The sequence below is a fragment of the Triturus cristatus genome, chromosome 1_1, assembly GCF_964204655.1.
Source record: "Triturus cristatus chromosome 1_1, aTriCri1.1, whole genome shotgun sequence".
Classification (NCBI taxonomy): domain Eukaryota; kingdom Metazoa; phylum Chordata; class Amphibia; order Caudata; family Salamandridae; genus Triturus; species Triturus cristatus.
Window position 1 is genome coordinate 955,389,197 of NC_140579.1, and position 15,941 is coordinate 955,405,137.

General features: G+C 41.4%; 1 protein-coding gene across 30 annotated transcripts in view; it reads right to left on the reverse strand.

The window, feature by feature from the left end:
* ARHGAP27 (Rho GTPase activating protein 27) overlaps window positions 1–15,941 on the reverse strand; it is a 1,125,989-nt gene that overhangs the window by 212,744 nt on the left and 897,304 nt on the right. For all 30 annotated transcript variants that reach the window (XM_085650850.1, XM_085650847.1, XM_085650970.1 and 27 more), the window contains one exon: window positions 2,730–2,797. In XM_085650850.1, the coding sequence (XP_085506976.1) occupies window positions 2,730–2,797 (68 nt within the window). The remainder of the gene's footprint in view (window positions 1–2,729; window positions 2,798–15,941) is intronic.

The following is a 15,941-nucleotide window of genomic DNA, read 5'->3' on the forward strand; positions in this document are numbered from 1 at the left end:
CTTTAGCAGCTCACCAAAGATGTAGGCCCACGGTGCAAGTGATGTGGCGAGGACGAAGATCTTGGTCACAGGAGATGCTTGAAGTGGGGGCTACTTAGAGCCCAAAGATATTGATGGGAGGAAGCCTACAAGCCTTTGCAACAGCAAGTCGACGCGGTGCACAGGGGTTCGTCTGGCTCCGATGAGGGATACTAGCCTCAAACTTTGTGAGAGGAAAGGGCAGGCCTCAAGGGATGTGAAGAACGACCACCTGTGTTGCAGAGCCTTTCAGAGTCCGTGGGAGCCCACGATCAGCAAACCGGTCAGCTTAGTTGCGGTGCCTGCAGATGCAGGGAAGTGACTAGGATTCCAACATTTTTTATACCAAAAATGTCAGGGTTTATTATAGCCAGTGTAGAGATGGTGATCGCATAATGATGCATGGCCACTCTTATGTATCGTAATGGCTGATGTACTTACAACTCGGGAGAATGGACTCCGAAGGTTGTAGGGGTGTCCTGCTCATGCAGGGGCACCCTCACACTTAGAACCAAACACCCTGCCTTCAGGATTGAAAGGCCTGCTTTAGGGGTGACTTATAGGTTTTAAGTACAGTGACCTCAGATATAGGTAAACCTGTATCTGTTGTAAGTGGTGCTAGCACCAGTTTACACAGGCGGCAATCGCAGGCCTGTAATTACAATTTGAGTGATCCCCCATGGGTGGCATAATGCATGCTTCAGCCCATGGGGGACCCCTGGTGTACCTATGCCCTGGGTACCTCAGTACCATATACTATGGACTTATAAGGGTACACCAGTCTCCAATATGGGATTTACCCATGTACCCACCATACGAATTTAGGGTAAAAAGCACAGAAATTGGGGTCGTGATTAGCAGGATCCCAGTCAGACTAGTCAGAAACAGCATAGCACCAGGCAAATAGTGGGGGTAACCTTAAAAGCAGATCCTACTTTCCTACAGCCCACAAGTCCATTTTATCCCCCTGAATTCTATTCATTTTTTTGCTAAGGTCCTAACGGACAAGATGGGAACAGAGAACTTAATGTGATGATCAGACCACATACAGAGATGGTGAATGCCATTTTATACGTCCAAATATGATCAAAGCATGGCCTTTGACATGAGCGGGTTGATGAATTTTTAACTAAATTAAGAAATACTAATAAATCTGAAAAGTCTTTATCGTTTGAGGCTGTCGTCTTTTTGGGCCAATGGTTAAAGTCCTCAATGAACAGAAATTAAACTGTACATTATTAAGGAACATATTAATTCATAATAGTCCAGAGGAAAAGTATTCATGTAGATCGGAGTGGATATAAAATTCATCACTGGGAGGTTTTTGGGCCCAGTTAAACTGGTTATTGCTCGTGTAGTCGCCATTATATTGTTATTAATATTGCTTGCTACCCATCCGCCAGCTTTGTGGCTAGTCCAATGTTGGACTATGTGAAAGCCACCCATGACTGCCATGAGTATACCTGCGGAGGATACTACAACTAGCCACATTTCTATGACTAACTGGGTGTGTAGATAATCTTTAATTAATAAAACTGAGGCTGGATCATATAGAGACTGGGGAGTTTGCATATGCTTGGAGCTGAAGATACGCTGCAGGATTAATAACCCCTCACCACCACTGAAAAACACCACTCCAAATGGTCACCTATGCCTTACTTCCTGTTAACACGGAAGTGTATAAAACAGGAGCAGGCTTCCCATTCGAGATAAATAGGAACCATTGCTACCTTTAATGAGAACAATTAATTTTCCCAACAAATGAAGCTTCATAGAAAATAGCGCCAATCGGCATAAATAATTATATCTATTTCCCAGCTCAGTATCAAGTGCCCCTGGCCTTAAAGATTACTTTAAAACTAGAAGTGTCCCTTAAACAAGCATAAAAAATAAGTAGTGGTAAACATTAGTTCATGGCAGTAAAAAGAAAAAGTCTGCTGTCACCGTCATCTCTCACATGGTCGTGCTGCCGCTAGATTTAAAAAGTGGACCTGAGTCTACTAGAACAGGACAATTGATGGCATTTGCTCTTGCCACACTCCTCCACAATCAAAAGTCGTAAGGATTGGTAAAATATAGAGTGAAGCATAAAACACTCGAAATATGCCCAGTGGCTAGGGGTGAGATTAAAAAATGTGAATTAAATTCCATACATTGTGTGGTCGAACTTGGTGCTCACTGTTGAAATGGCAAATCAATTTGCCAATTCTGAATATTTTTGTTTAATTAATAGAGCTGTTTAATAGAGACTTTTCATAAGGCTACATTTCAGTTGTCCATTTAAAATTATTTAAACGCAATATGTTATTTATGGAGTAATATCTTTTTGGGATAAGGCCTTGAGAAAACAGTACTCCCTCGTCAAAAATGGATCCGCCCTGCTCAAATGCAGCTGCAGTACTAAGTCTCTGTAATAAAGCTCGTAGGTATTATAGGTGTGTCATTCAAGCTGTCTTAGAAACGTGCTCTCCTGCCAGCTCTCAAGTACATTTTTAGAAAATAACTTCTACTTCAGCTTGTAGTCCTGTCCACTGAACGGACTGTGAAACCCCTCCAGTGCACTGCTCAAGCACACTGGAACTAAGTAAAGAGCGAAAAATCGCACTTCAAACATGGTTTACTAAACCAAACAAGGATGAAAAGAAAAACAAATCAATAACTAGATTGAGTTATTTAAAATGTTTTATCTTGGAAGAAAGTAAATGTCTTACCGAAGTCTCTTTCCGTTTTCTGCAATTTTGGTTTTATTTAGAATTCCAGCTTTATCTAGACCTTTTGGCTGCAAAAGAAATGGTTTACTGTTATTTTAACCTGAATAGCACACATTCACATATGGACACAAACACCTAGCAGTAGCATCAGTAACTTCAGAAAACCGCAGTCCCCAACCTTAAAAAGGCCATTATCTTAGCTCACTTATGGAGGTTGACAATTACTGTGGTTTTCCTTATTAAATTTGCAAACTCTTCACAAAGCGTGCAGCTCGGCGCATCCTTGTCATGCCCCTTATGCCGGTGCGCCGTTCACTCTGGTTGCAGCACATGGCCTTTTGCAAAGCTCTGTACCTGTTCTTTGCAATCAAAGAGCCTAGAGTGCATGGCTGAAGCACCAGTCACGGATACAGGGAATCACCTTCATACATGGCTTATACCCAGCACCCATACCCCAAATCCCCAATTTGCGAGCCTACTGTACAAAGACAGGTGCAGTGGGATCCGGACACAGGTGGTATCGCATGCATCCACTGGCCATTCACTGCCAGGACTCATGTGCCCCCTGGCAGCGCAAGGACATGGCCTGCAGCATGTCCTGAGTTCAGGCAAGATAACTTACAAGACTGCTGCGAATGGCCAAGACTGCGAGCTGTGGCCTTTGACCCTTCTATATCACCTTGCGGAAAATAGCCCAAAATAAATTGACATTTATTTATTTAACGTGTAACTAGGTTGCAATATGCTGTTATTAGACTCATTGATTAAGGTGAGATGGAAAGTAGAAGGTTTTAAGTTATTTGCCAAAAGATAAGTGGTTGGTGGTACTCCGAATTGTACGAGGGAGGTCATCCCAGAGGACAGCAGCACTACAAGAAAAGGAATGGCCGCCCCAGGCATGCATGTTTAAAGCCAGGGATTTGCAACAAGCCTTGGAGGCAGAAAGGAGAGTGCATGAAGGGGAGTGAATTTAGCATGAAGGTAAAGGGGACCTTGTGCATACATGGCATAGCGCCCAATACATGACGCTTTAAATATATATATTCTTGTTGATGAGCATCCTGTTAAGCGTAGTAAACTGGGAAAAGACAGAATTAACTTTCTTGAGGTAAAGAAGCTGGTGCACTGCCTTGTTCTCAACCACCTGCAGGCCGCAGAGTAAGTATTTAGGCAAGCCCAAATATAGGAACCTGCCATTATCAAGGCGGGTGGCCATTCCATGTCATCATGGTGCAGTAGACGTTTTAGTGCAGGAAAGTGGTGGTCTTTCTGAGGGTTCGTAGGAAAAGTAAACAAGCAGAGGCCATTTTGTTAATTTGTATCTGTGCATACAGAAGGCGTGCCTGGAATCTTGAGGGTCAGCCTTCTCTGCTAACCATCCAGTAGTGCTTGCCTTTGTCATGCATTCCTCAATCCTCAGGTGTGCCCACTGTAAGCTGTCACAGTGAGGAGCCCACTAAATATCCAAGCTCTGCATCAGCATGTGGGACAACACAGACTCTGCCAAGGAGCGAAAGAGCATCAAAATAAAAAAACTGAAGCTCAGACGTATCCGTCTGTGTTATATTCAGGGACAGTGACACGTGCATTCAATATTGTAACACAACAGCAGCTTACTAATGTTACACAGTGCAAATAATCTTTGGGACACCCTCCCATTTCTCAAATCTGAGGTCCTTCTGTCATTCAAAAATCTTTTTTTTATGGATGTTGCATGAAACAAACACATTTCTGCAAAATGTCTGTAATTGACTCACACATCATTAAAAATAATTTCAAGGGAAACAGTATTTAAAACAATCTGTTTAAGAATTATTCAAGGTCATCAGGGCAAGACTCTCAACAGAACACAGTTGGCTCTATCTGGGGGCCCCAGCCTTTCAGGGCCCAATTTGCCCAAGTCTTAAAACGTCTCTGAGAGCATGCCCTAATGTTAAGTAGGCTTGCACAAGAGAATTCATCCACAGAGCCCTAAAGGTTGTTGTGTGTTAGTGGCAGATAAATCAGAACTACAAATAAAGTAATTTGATGTTTCTTACCTAAATTAGACAATATAGTTTTGAGATTGAACAGTACAAGGAACACCATCAGTTTTAGATCTCATTAGCTTGTGGTCTTTTTCCTTGCTTTTTATTGGAGTACGTTTCTATCATGATATGCTCTTTCTACTTATTGCTATGGGTCTGAACTCACTGTTCCTTAATTCCTATAAAAACAGCTTTGAAGCAGATTTAATCATTGAATTTATGAATGAAATTAGACAAGTTAAAAAATATAATAAACTTTCAGAGACACTCAAGTTAGTTTCAAATTTTGGCGTGGAAGCACATATTGAGAATTCCAGTAGTCCAGTTTCAAGAGCCAGAGGGCCTGGTAAAGAGTTTGGTGGACAGGGTACTTTGTCGCAAATTTAATGGAATATGCTTCCTACCAAATCCTCGCTCCCACTCCTCATTTAAAGATGGTCGGACATAAGTATACCATCAATGGAGTTTCCATTGGTTCAGTCGATGGAACACCTCCCTCCATATTTAGTGAGACTCTCACTTGTGCTCAGAGACGTTTTAAGCAAAAGACACACAATTGATGGACGGAATGCAGAACAAATCAAAACATTCACCCCCAGTCAAGAGATCTGGGTTAAATCCATTATTATTTTTCTCACCATGCCACCCCGGTTTAGACCTGGCCATATGCAAATCAGTCTTGACCCTGTGCCTCATGGTAACAGTCCAGCCTGACCTGCCAAGCCAGGTCCTCCCTGGACCGGAAACAAGCATCCTAGGACCAGTTTCGGGGTTTCACCCCTCTTCAGCCAGGATAGCTTGATTCCAGTGGCACAGTGAACCCAGGACCAACGTCTGGGCATACCTGGCACACTTAGGGCAAGAATGCAAAAGACACACAATTGATGGACAGAATGCAGAAGATGTTTTAAGGCATGGGCAAAGTGGGCTCTGGCCCAGGGCCCCAACCTTTTAGGGGCCCCCCTGATAGAGCCAGAACTGGTCTCTTCCTGATGACCTTGAATTATTATTGGACAGCATGTTGTACAAAGCATTTTCCTTTAAATAATTTTGAATGTGGGTAATATGTGAGAGTCTCTTACAGACATTTTGCAGACAAATGGTTTGTTTATGTTTCATGCAACATCCACTATAAACATTTCTTTTAGATCAATACGGGACCTGACATACGAGTAATGGGAGGGGGTCACAGAGATTTCTTTTTTAGTATTATTGGTGAGCTAACTCTATGTTACAATACTGACAACACACATCACTATTCCTGAATATTAGATGTAAATACATTTAGAATTTTGAGAAGTGTGCGTGTGCAGTGCACTGTCAGTGACCTGGCTAAATAGTAATGAAAGAGCTGAAAATCAAAGTGTTCCGAACAGGGCCCCCTAAAATACGTTTGGCCCAGGGCCCCTCAAATCCTTAAAACGTCCCTGCTGCTAAAAAAAGAACTTACAGAAGGTAAACACTCCGTCTTCAGTTCTCTGCATTTCCCTTTTTTGGCCCATAGGTGAAATATGCCACTATTCCGTTTATCCAATTTACCAGATAAGAATACTGTGTCCTTTGAGCTTCGCTCCCATCACTCCTTCTACATACCTTCACATAACTGAAGACCTTCTGTCGTGGTGGTAGCGATTACTAGATAGAACTTTGGAGGTGATCATGCAGTATCTTCAGCTGTGCATCAGCATACATGTCAGGTTAGTAATTTGCACTGAATGCTTGCTGTAAATGTCAGACGCAAGTAAGGTTCACCATCACCCATGCACCCCGTGCTCCAGATAAACCAGCACTACCACAAACATATAGGATAGTGTCCAAATCACCAAACTGCGCCAATGAATGAGCAAGAAAGCATAACGAGAGACAAGTGCAGGACGTCTTTACTACTAACATGATAGTGCAGGCTCTCCAATACCATCCCCTGCTCATGGTCTCCAGTGAAATCCAAGGCATTCCTCCTCCTTGGAGCATCAAGACCCTTAGCAATAAAATACACTTCAGATAATAAGAAGCTACAGTTAAAGTCATGCTTCCAATAACTCAAAATAATGAGATAATTCATCCTTGCAGAGAATCACTGGCACATTCTTCGAAGACCTTGCAAATGGGGTCTCTAGGTCAGTTAGCAGGAATCAGATGGACAGGGCGGGAGAGGTACTCCAGGAGATACTCCAAAAAAACAGCTTAGTCCACTGCCTGCGCTAAATGATAGTCCGGACATTCTAAGGCCAAATTTTAACTGTGCTTTATATATGAAAGAATACACATCAATGGGATGAAACAAGAATAAAATAGCAAATCCAACTCCGAAGGGGAATAAGGAATACAAAGCCCATATACTCAGTTTGTACTACACACCCACACTGTATTTGGGTTTAGTTTAAAGTATTCCTGTTGCTCTTCGACCCACAAACACATGCTCCTATATTTTGTTATACCCTTGAAGACTATCAGCTACTACGGTATTTGAACGTAGCCATGTCTTCGGACAGTGTGATTTCAGAGACTGGCCCCTAGAGGATTCCTCTGCTTTCCACCGCTGCGCCTCAGGTTTTCCTTCGTCTCTCCTCTAAAACATCGTTTGACTCTTATATCTACCAACCCTTCTTGATGCTGTGCACCCATTCCGTTTATGAATACCAATAATGCTGTACGTCTTAAATCTGTTGTTGCCGCTTCTTTAATGTCTCTTATCTCTTACCACATCCAAATATTCCAAACTCTTTACCAATTCCACAATCCAATTCATGATCACTTGCCATCTATGCACCTTGACAATTCACCGTTATAAATTCATAACTCAGATTGAGTCACTGTCTTACAATGAAATAAACGTAGGTATGTGGGGTATAGTAGAGGAGTGTTGCATTTTTTTTTAAAATATGAAACACATTATGTATCATTGTGACAACGTGCAACCATTCTGGACCAGGTAGCTGAGAAGGGCATCCTAGCCCCCTTGTTCATTTGTTAAATTAGCCTCTGACAAACAAATTCTGCAAGTACATTTTCATAAAGCTGGGATTGAGTTCAATTCAGCCAATCATCTGTTAGTTACACATGTTCCCTTTGAGTGAAGAGGTATGCTATAGTGCCTTGATGAAAGGGCGAGATCCATGAAAAGATATGAAGATCTTACATGGATTACATATGTTGCCTATTGGTATTTCATGTGGGATTGCTACATGCACGGAAACACCCCCTCATGCAAGCTTTAAAAAAGAGCCTATTAGGATTGACTTCATTCTGTATATCTGAAGCATGCTCTCAAAAGCAAGGTCTCATCAGAATGTCTCAAATATAAAGTCAGGTATGGTTTTCAGGCTATCTGAAACTCACAGAAAGTAGTTTACTGTGTTCACTATACTTTTAATTTGAATATCATCAGTCACAATGTAAATAAGGGCACGAAACAGAGTAAATGTAGCATGACAACAGACACTGGGAAGCAGATTCTTCTTTTGATAGCCGATTTGAAGAATGAAAACAAATTATCCAATGGGATCATTCCAATTTGTTTTGTCTTCAATCAACCGTAAACAAAGAACTCTCTAGATCTCATTTAGTTGAGCATTACAATGAGTTTTATTTTTACTATTGCAGATGCAGACAGTGTTTCAAATTTCGCTACAAAAAGGAAAAAACCCTTCACTAAAGCCCCTATGAACACATTTCCCTATATTCTTTTCAATACAGACTACAAAATGACCAACAACAGTATTGAGCTAACTACTTTAAATATACACTTACCTCTTTAAAAAAGCATCTGTTATCATGCCATAGTAAACCAAACTAAACATTTTAAAAAAATAAAAAAGACAAGGAGATACAATGTATATTGATCCAACAGGGTCACATTTACACACTTCCTGGATCTTAAAACCCCTTGACAGCATCCTAAGATCCCAATAAATTGGTATCCATTACTATCCTCTGGCTGGTAGACATATATACTATCATCCTACATTGCCTGCAGACTATGGTCGATGATCTGCATACAATGCTGGTGCTCCAGGCTGTTTCCAGCTTTAAGACAGTACACTTGAAATCCTGTAGAGCGGCTCTGAATCCCACCAAAAAGCTGTTGCCAACTTACATAATGGAAACCAGCAAAATATCCTTGATGTCTGACTACCAATATGTCTCAGACCTCAGTCCAACTCTGAGGTAGCCACCATTCAGGACCTTCAAATCACAGGCACAGCAGTGAAGCTGGAACAATTCTCACAGTGGGGATCCTGCCGTTAATGATGTATCACTGACGTCATAGAGACTGTGGAAAATCCAAGCATCACACAAAAAATAAGTGTGGGAAATACGCCATTCCAATTCGGCAGGAGAGTGGAGAAGCTGTATTTTGTAGCCAATGGTGCATTTTGGATCACTGGTGAGTTAGCACAGTGTCATTTACAGAAAGCACATTTTCAGTTGAAATCGGCACTAAATTTGCATAGACATGCTGTTTTACTGGTAAATAGTGGCGCAGTGAACTCCCCACTTAATAGCTTAATCGGGGATGCCACAGGGCACCCCGGGCTGGTGATCTCGCACCCTCTACAACATTAATTATTTATGGACCTCATGTGTCTGTAGGTTAACAGACAAATGCTCATAAATAATACACTTAAGTATTATTATGAGAGAGAATGTGTCCTTGGGCTGAAAAGAGAGAGGCAAAAGATGGAAAAAGGGAGAGAGATGAAAAAATTACATAACGTTTATTTGTAAAGTGCACATTCACCCAGAAGGGTATCTTGGCGCTGAATAAAAGATGTTTGTTGCTACCCAACTCAATGGTACTCATTGAAAAGGAGCGTGAACGTAAGGATGAGGAGAAGAAAGTTGAGCAGAAGCAAAGGGGAGATAAAGAAAGGGAGGACGAAGGAAGGGTGAAAGAAGGGAAGGAAGTAAACATGAAAAGATAGAAGGAAAAAGGTGTACAATACGATGCAAGGGTAAGGTGGAAGGGTGAAACGAAGGAAGGTGAAACAATTACTGGCAGGGGAAAGGAAGGACAGAATGCAGGGATAAAAGGATAGATGGAAGGGTGACAGGGAGAATAAAGGGCAGATGAACGGGTGGAGTGAAGTGTCTAAAGATTGATAAGCAAACGTCTGATTGGATGGAAGAATGGACAGATAGGTGGAAAGATGAAGGAAGAAACAGAAAAATAATTGATGTGTGCAAAAATGGATAGATACTTGCCTATATTAGTAGGTGAAACATTGTATATGTGAAAGGTGAAGAGGAAAATGGATGGATGGATGATAGAGTAAGAGCATGGACAACTGGTTAGAAGGAGGATGAAAGAGTTAATAGAACTCTTCTAAGAAGGGTTGGGTTAGTTGGATTCGGGTGCTCAGTGTGACTAGAGGAAGGGTTCAAAGTGGGGATATTTTAGTTCTCTGGCTAATCTCTTGCTGGTAAAACTATAAAAAGCACAACAATGTGTGGAAATGGAGTTTAGCGAATCTATTATTTGCACTAACTAAAGTGTCTTGATTTGTTCCTATTTAAATCTTTATTTCCATCACACTTCAGAATTACAAAACAATGCGTGTTGTGCTTTTCTAATTGTGGATATATTTTGAAATATGCGTATAGCTCATTTACAGTTATTTAACAGCCGTTCCTTTCAATTCCTGTACCCAGCAAGATTGTCATGTGGGTCACTTTTACAAAATCTCCCCAATTAGCAGTCAGAGAAATAAGAGTAGACACCAGTTTCCAAGTAGGCAGAGATTTATCAGAAGACAAAGCCTGACATTTGACCTTTGTCGTTGAGAGTTCGGCATATGTGAGATAAAAATAAAACATCCAGAGGAATAAAGTTTAATTAACAGATTGAGATAGATGATCAATCTATGAACGGAACTAATGGAGTAAGCAGATAAATACCTAAAAAGACAGCTACAGAGGAAGTACAAGTATTTTCCACTTCCCCCTTTCACCTGCAGAAGAAATGCGAGCTTCACTAAACCGGCGCACTCCTAAATTTACTGGCCCAAAACCACTGATGGAAGGTCGGTCATCGATTCATGCTGTTCCATCAGTAAATTCAAACAGCAAGTTAATAAAGGTTGAAACTACTCCTTATACCTTCTGAGCTCTTGAGATCATGGATTTCTTTTCCAATGGCACAAGAAAACTATGCTTTCTTGTGGAGTGATTAAGCAAAAAGAAACAAGCATTGGTAATGCATCAGTTTCTCCAATGTAGTGAATAGAGAGCTGTTTTCATCATTCATCTTCTGGGACAAGGAAAGACCTCCCTGACAGATAACACAGGAGTGGAGAGGATGGGGTGCAGCAGCCAGAGCAGCTGACAGGATAGCTGGAGATCCCGGTTTGAGTCTCCGGTGCTGCGCAACATCCTGTGATTCTACGCAAATCACTTAATTTCTCCAGGTGATAAATTGTCATATAAATATGCTTCAAGAGTAAAAGTCAAAACTTTATGAAAATAAAGTTCCACCAAAGCAGATGTTAACAGTATTTCAGCGGGGAAACTGATGAGAGAAGCAGAGGAGAAACAAGCATTGGAAAATGCAGGAAAATATGCTACAGCCGATAGAAATGGAGAAAAGGTAAGTGGCACGCACAGGATCCAATGAGAAGCCAGGAAAGAGAGGAGGAGGGATTAAGTCCCTTTTAAGTTTACATTAAAAACAAATTTCTCAAGCGCAGTGCAGACGAATCCTAACAAGCACAGCGCAAGGGCTGTGCAGGCAAAACCTAAAAAGTGATCAGTACACAGCAAAGAGGCTATGCCTCAAGAGAGGGCCAAACATAAGAGGAACAAGGCAAACCATTGACTGAGAAGCAAGTAAATTTGAGTGACAATAAAGCCAATCAATGGTAAAAAAAAAAAAAAAAAAAGGGCTGGCCTTAAGTAATCTGTAAATTCTTGGTAAACTGACAATAAGTGTTTTGCAGCCTATAAGCTTGCATTGTCTGGTCGATCGACCTAAAAGGGGGGGGGGGGGGGGGGGGGGATTCCAATGTCACTGCGCTCACACCCACCCATCAACTTTTGTCATGCAATGTACAATAAAGTACTTCGGATTGAGAGGGGGCGCACAACTTATAAATATACATTCTTTTAGAAAAAGCAATCAAACTGCAACAATTTATACACCAAAAATATATTCAGAGACTATAAACAGATCTTTTTTCATATTCACATAAGAGTATTGAATTTTAAATGTCTCATTTCCAGACAATAGTATAAAATGGTTCATAAATTAAAGATTATTATTAATTGCTCAGTCCATCAGAGGATAATTCTTTTGGGCTCCCTCCCCACGAAGAACTTTATTGTATATTGCATGAGATGATACATTTCAAATTGTACCGTGGAGTTTGAGTTGCCTTTCACGTCCAGTTGCTCTTGTGAGTTTTATGTGTACAACAGAAAAGCAAAATTTAAAGTACCAGACAGAATGCAAAGGAGAAACACAGTTGTGTTAGCCAATGACACTTGATTTGGGCCACAATCGATGATGTCCTCTTAAACAGCAGGGCTGTACTGTTGCGCCAAGTATTCAACTAAATCACTTGGCACAAAAGAAATACAATGCAGCGCTCCATTAAGATTGTACCTCCCGCCCCTTCCCCCACACAAAAAAACTCAAGGTAAGCCCATCATCTGCTACAAACTTAACACACATTAAGTTAACACAATCAAAATCTATCCAGACATTTTACATGCCTTGAAGCCTGCCAATTTACCCGCTTCTGCTGCCGGGTGATGCACGATTTCACACGGTGACCCCATCAAGACGCACCTATCACAAGGGATGCTAGACCCCCTTTCATATAATTGCTTTCTATGACGGGAGGGAATGCTTCGCACAGCAGGGCTCTATTTTATGGTTACCCAGATGAGGAATTCTTACTATAGGGAGTGGGAAATGAGAATTATTTAGGCATACAAGGAGGTCCAGAGCCCACCTGGATATGACCTCGCCCACTTTCTGAACTACTGCGGACAATCAAATAATCGAGTTTGTGCACGATTTTAATTATTTGGGTATTACCTTGGATTCAAAATTGACCTGGAGGCCCCAGTTAGAAAAAAGTAGAACTATACTCCTCCAGAATACATTCCCATTAATCAGGAAAATCGAAGGTAGTACATGCATAGCAATTTCACCCACTCTCGAAGTGTATAAATATAAAGCACAATCTGCTTCATTGTACGGGGCAGAGCTGTGGGGTCCTGCGGTAAATGGAACATTCAAGGTGGGTGAAAATAAGTTTCTTAGAAAAATATTAAGTTTTCCCACACGAACACCACTGACTCCTGTATTGATGGATTTAAATTTTAATCGTGTGATGACCAGGCTAACCTTAGACCATTGTTGTTTTGGGTTCGCTTATGGAGTACAAAGGAGCTTATTCACTACAGGGAGGGTCTTGCAGAAATTCTCGGTCTAAATGAAGGTGTAGGTTTGCCTTGGTTAAAGCACATTCACGATTGGTTTTTTTAATTGGGATTAAGGCACTACTGGGATGAGCCGTCCGATTTGACATCTGCCTCAAAAAAACTTTTAAAGGAAACCTACTGGTCTTTTATACATGATTCCGTGTCCCATTCTCCTAGGGTTGGGTCATTAACCACACGGTTCGTCCAAATTAAAATAGCTTGGAATTTTGAACCTTTAATGGATGAAATACAGCCACAATTAGCTAAGTCATTATACCTTAAATATCGCTATGGTGTCCTACAAATAAAGGCAAACACAGTAAAATGGGCGCTCGGCAAGCACAAGGAGGACAGATGCGTTTCATGTGATTTAGGTGCAATGGAGAACGAGACACATCTGCTGTTCTTCTGTCCGGCATATGAGCGCTGCAGGAATAAATGGATAAAACCTATTTGCCGGTTGCTTGGTATTAGATCATGCCTTGAAGCAGAAAGACTACTACGTTCTGACACCAGGCAGACTGTGGTTTTTAGTGTTAGTCGATATTTGTTTGGTGTAAGCTGGATAAGGAAAAGGGAAGGTCTGAAACTCTAGGCAGAGAAAATGAATGGGAAATTACTATGAGTTTGGCACGTGCACTTTACTAGAACTAAACAAAATATATACTTACTTTATATTACGTGATAAATCTGTCTTATGAAAATATCTTTTCTAAAGAAATGGTTTTATCGGTATTTATTTGCTCACATATGTATTTTATCTCGCCTTTTTAGAATGTCTTGAAAGAGTTGTTCCTAAAATCTGTATTTAAAAAAAAATATTTTTTAACAATCTAAATACTTAAGAAACTCGCGATACTGCTAGAACATCGCTAAATTGGTTGGTTAAATTTAGGTTGATTTTTATAATGAAATATGCAGCATTGTATTGCATTTTATATTCCATATGATGTACTGTCGAATTAATTGTACTATCTTGTGAAATCTTTTATGGTTATTTTTAACCGAAATAAAGAATAAATGAATGAAATGAATGAACTACCGCACAGTGTCTGCTCACTGCTACTCATGTGGTGAATGCGATCAAGAAAGGGTTCTGCATCTGCAGGCTACCTTCCTCTAACACAATCACTGCTCATCTGACGAGCGGCTCTATTACATATCATGGGAACACTTAACGCTGGTCCGGCATTTCAGCTAACAGCCCTTTGCATGCAGTGAATGTTAAAGCCCGCAAATGCCATGTTAAAATTGAAACTACAGGTCCCTGAATGCAACTTTTTTTTTGTGGTCTGTAAAGGAGGGACAGGCTGGCGATGTCTGTCAGATGACCTGAGATCACTTGACAGGGAGACAGCCTCCTCCGTTAGTCGACCCAGCGCAAGCCATCCTGATTAGGTTTGTAAAGTAAGGCTCTGCTGAGCTACAGCGAAGAGTGAAGAAAAATTTACAAAATACAATAAAGGCACTGAAATAAACAAGAGGGTCTTCTGGTCAACGTTTTCTCCACTTCGCTCCCCCTTCTGCAATTATTTTCGTCTATGCCCTGAGCATAACTCATGACTTAGGGGGTCCTGGAAGAGTGCAAACACGAAGTGCAGATATTCCTAAAATGAGTCGCAGTTCACATTCCGTTCAACATAAGTCAGCACTGCTACCTCCCTCGCACCTCCTCATCCTCGCGTCCTCCGGCCGAAGCAGAGCCCACCCCTCCAGGCACAGGTAAGTTTCAGACGCCCCTGCAGAGCAATCATAGATGTGACACACCAAGCGTACGGAATTGACACAGGGTCTCCTGGTTACCAATCCACAGCATCAGTAGCCCCTCTTCCCCTTTTTGCATTTTGGTTTTGTTTTGCCCATGCACAGTCTACACCGCAAAGCACTGTAAGTTGCAGAAAGCCCTGCAGGGGAATCCGGGAAGACATTTAAAAATACGATATGCACAGAAATGAAAAACATAAAAAGCTCTCAGCTTTAGCAAAGGCAGCCGCGTGTTTATAATTAAAGTGAAAGCGCGGTGCAATTATAAACACGCGGCTGCCTTTGACAAAGGGGAATAATCACAAAAAAGTGCATAGTGGCCAATTAGGAGACACTGTTTCCCGCCGCAAGTAAAAGATCAAATCCCGGTGGGCGGGGCTAAAAGGAGACAGGGTGACAACAAGCAGCGATTGACATGCCTTCAGTGCAATCATTGCACTGCCTTTGGCATAATTCATGACGCAAAATGATGCGCACAAATCAAAACTTAAGGCGGAGCGGAGACAAGGCTTCTGGAATCGTATCGATTCCAAGAAGCCTCGTAAGACAAGAGCAGCACATGCGCTGCTTATGTCAGGCCGAGACCTAAAAATGCTGAAGTCTCTTGGCTCTGGCCTTCGAGGAATCTGAATGAAAATTAATTGAATAATGCTTCTAAACTTCCTTTTTCACAACAACCTGGAGCTAATGTACTGGAATCTACTGGGTTGGGAATTAGACAAGCTTAATCAATTGCTAAAATTCAATCTGTCAATCATTTGTCTTCAAGAGACCTGGTCCACAGTCAAATGCAACTGGGAGAACTACTATGCAATTGACATTCCTGCAAAGAGGTTTAGGAAAGGCAACGCTAGGGGTGGTATTACTATCCTGCACTCTGTTGAGTTCCAGCAGGACTTTGAAATAATACCACTTTTCTGTGGAAATATCCAGTATATTAAGATTAACGGCCTGATTTAGATCTTGGTGGACAGGTTACTCCTTCACAATAGTG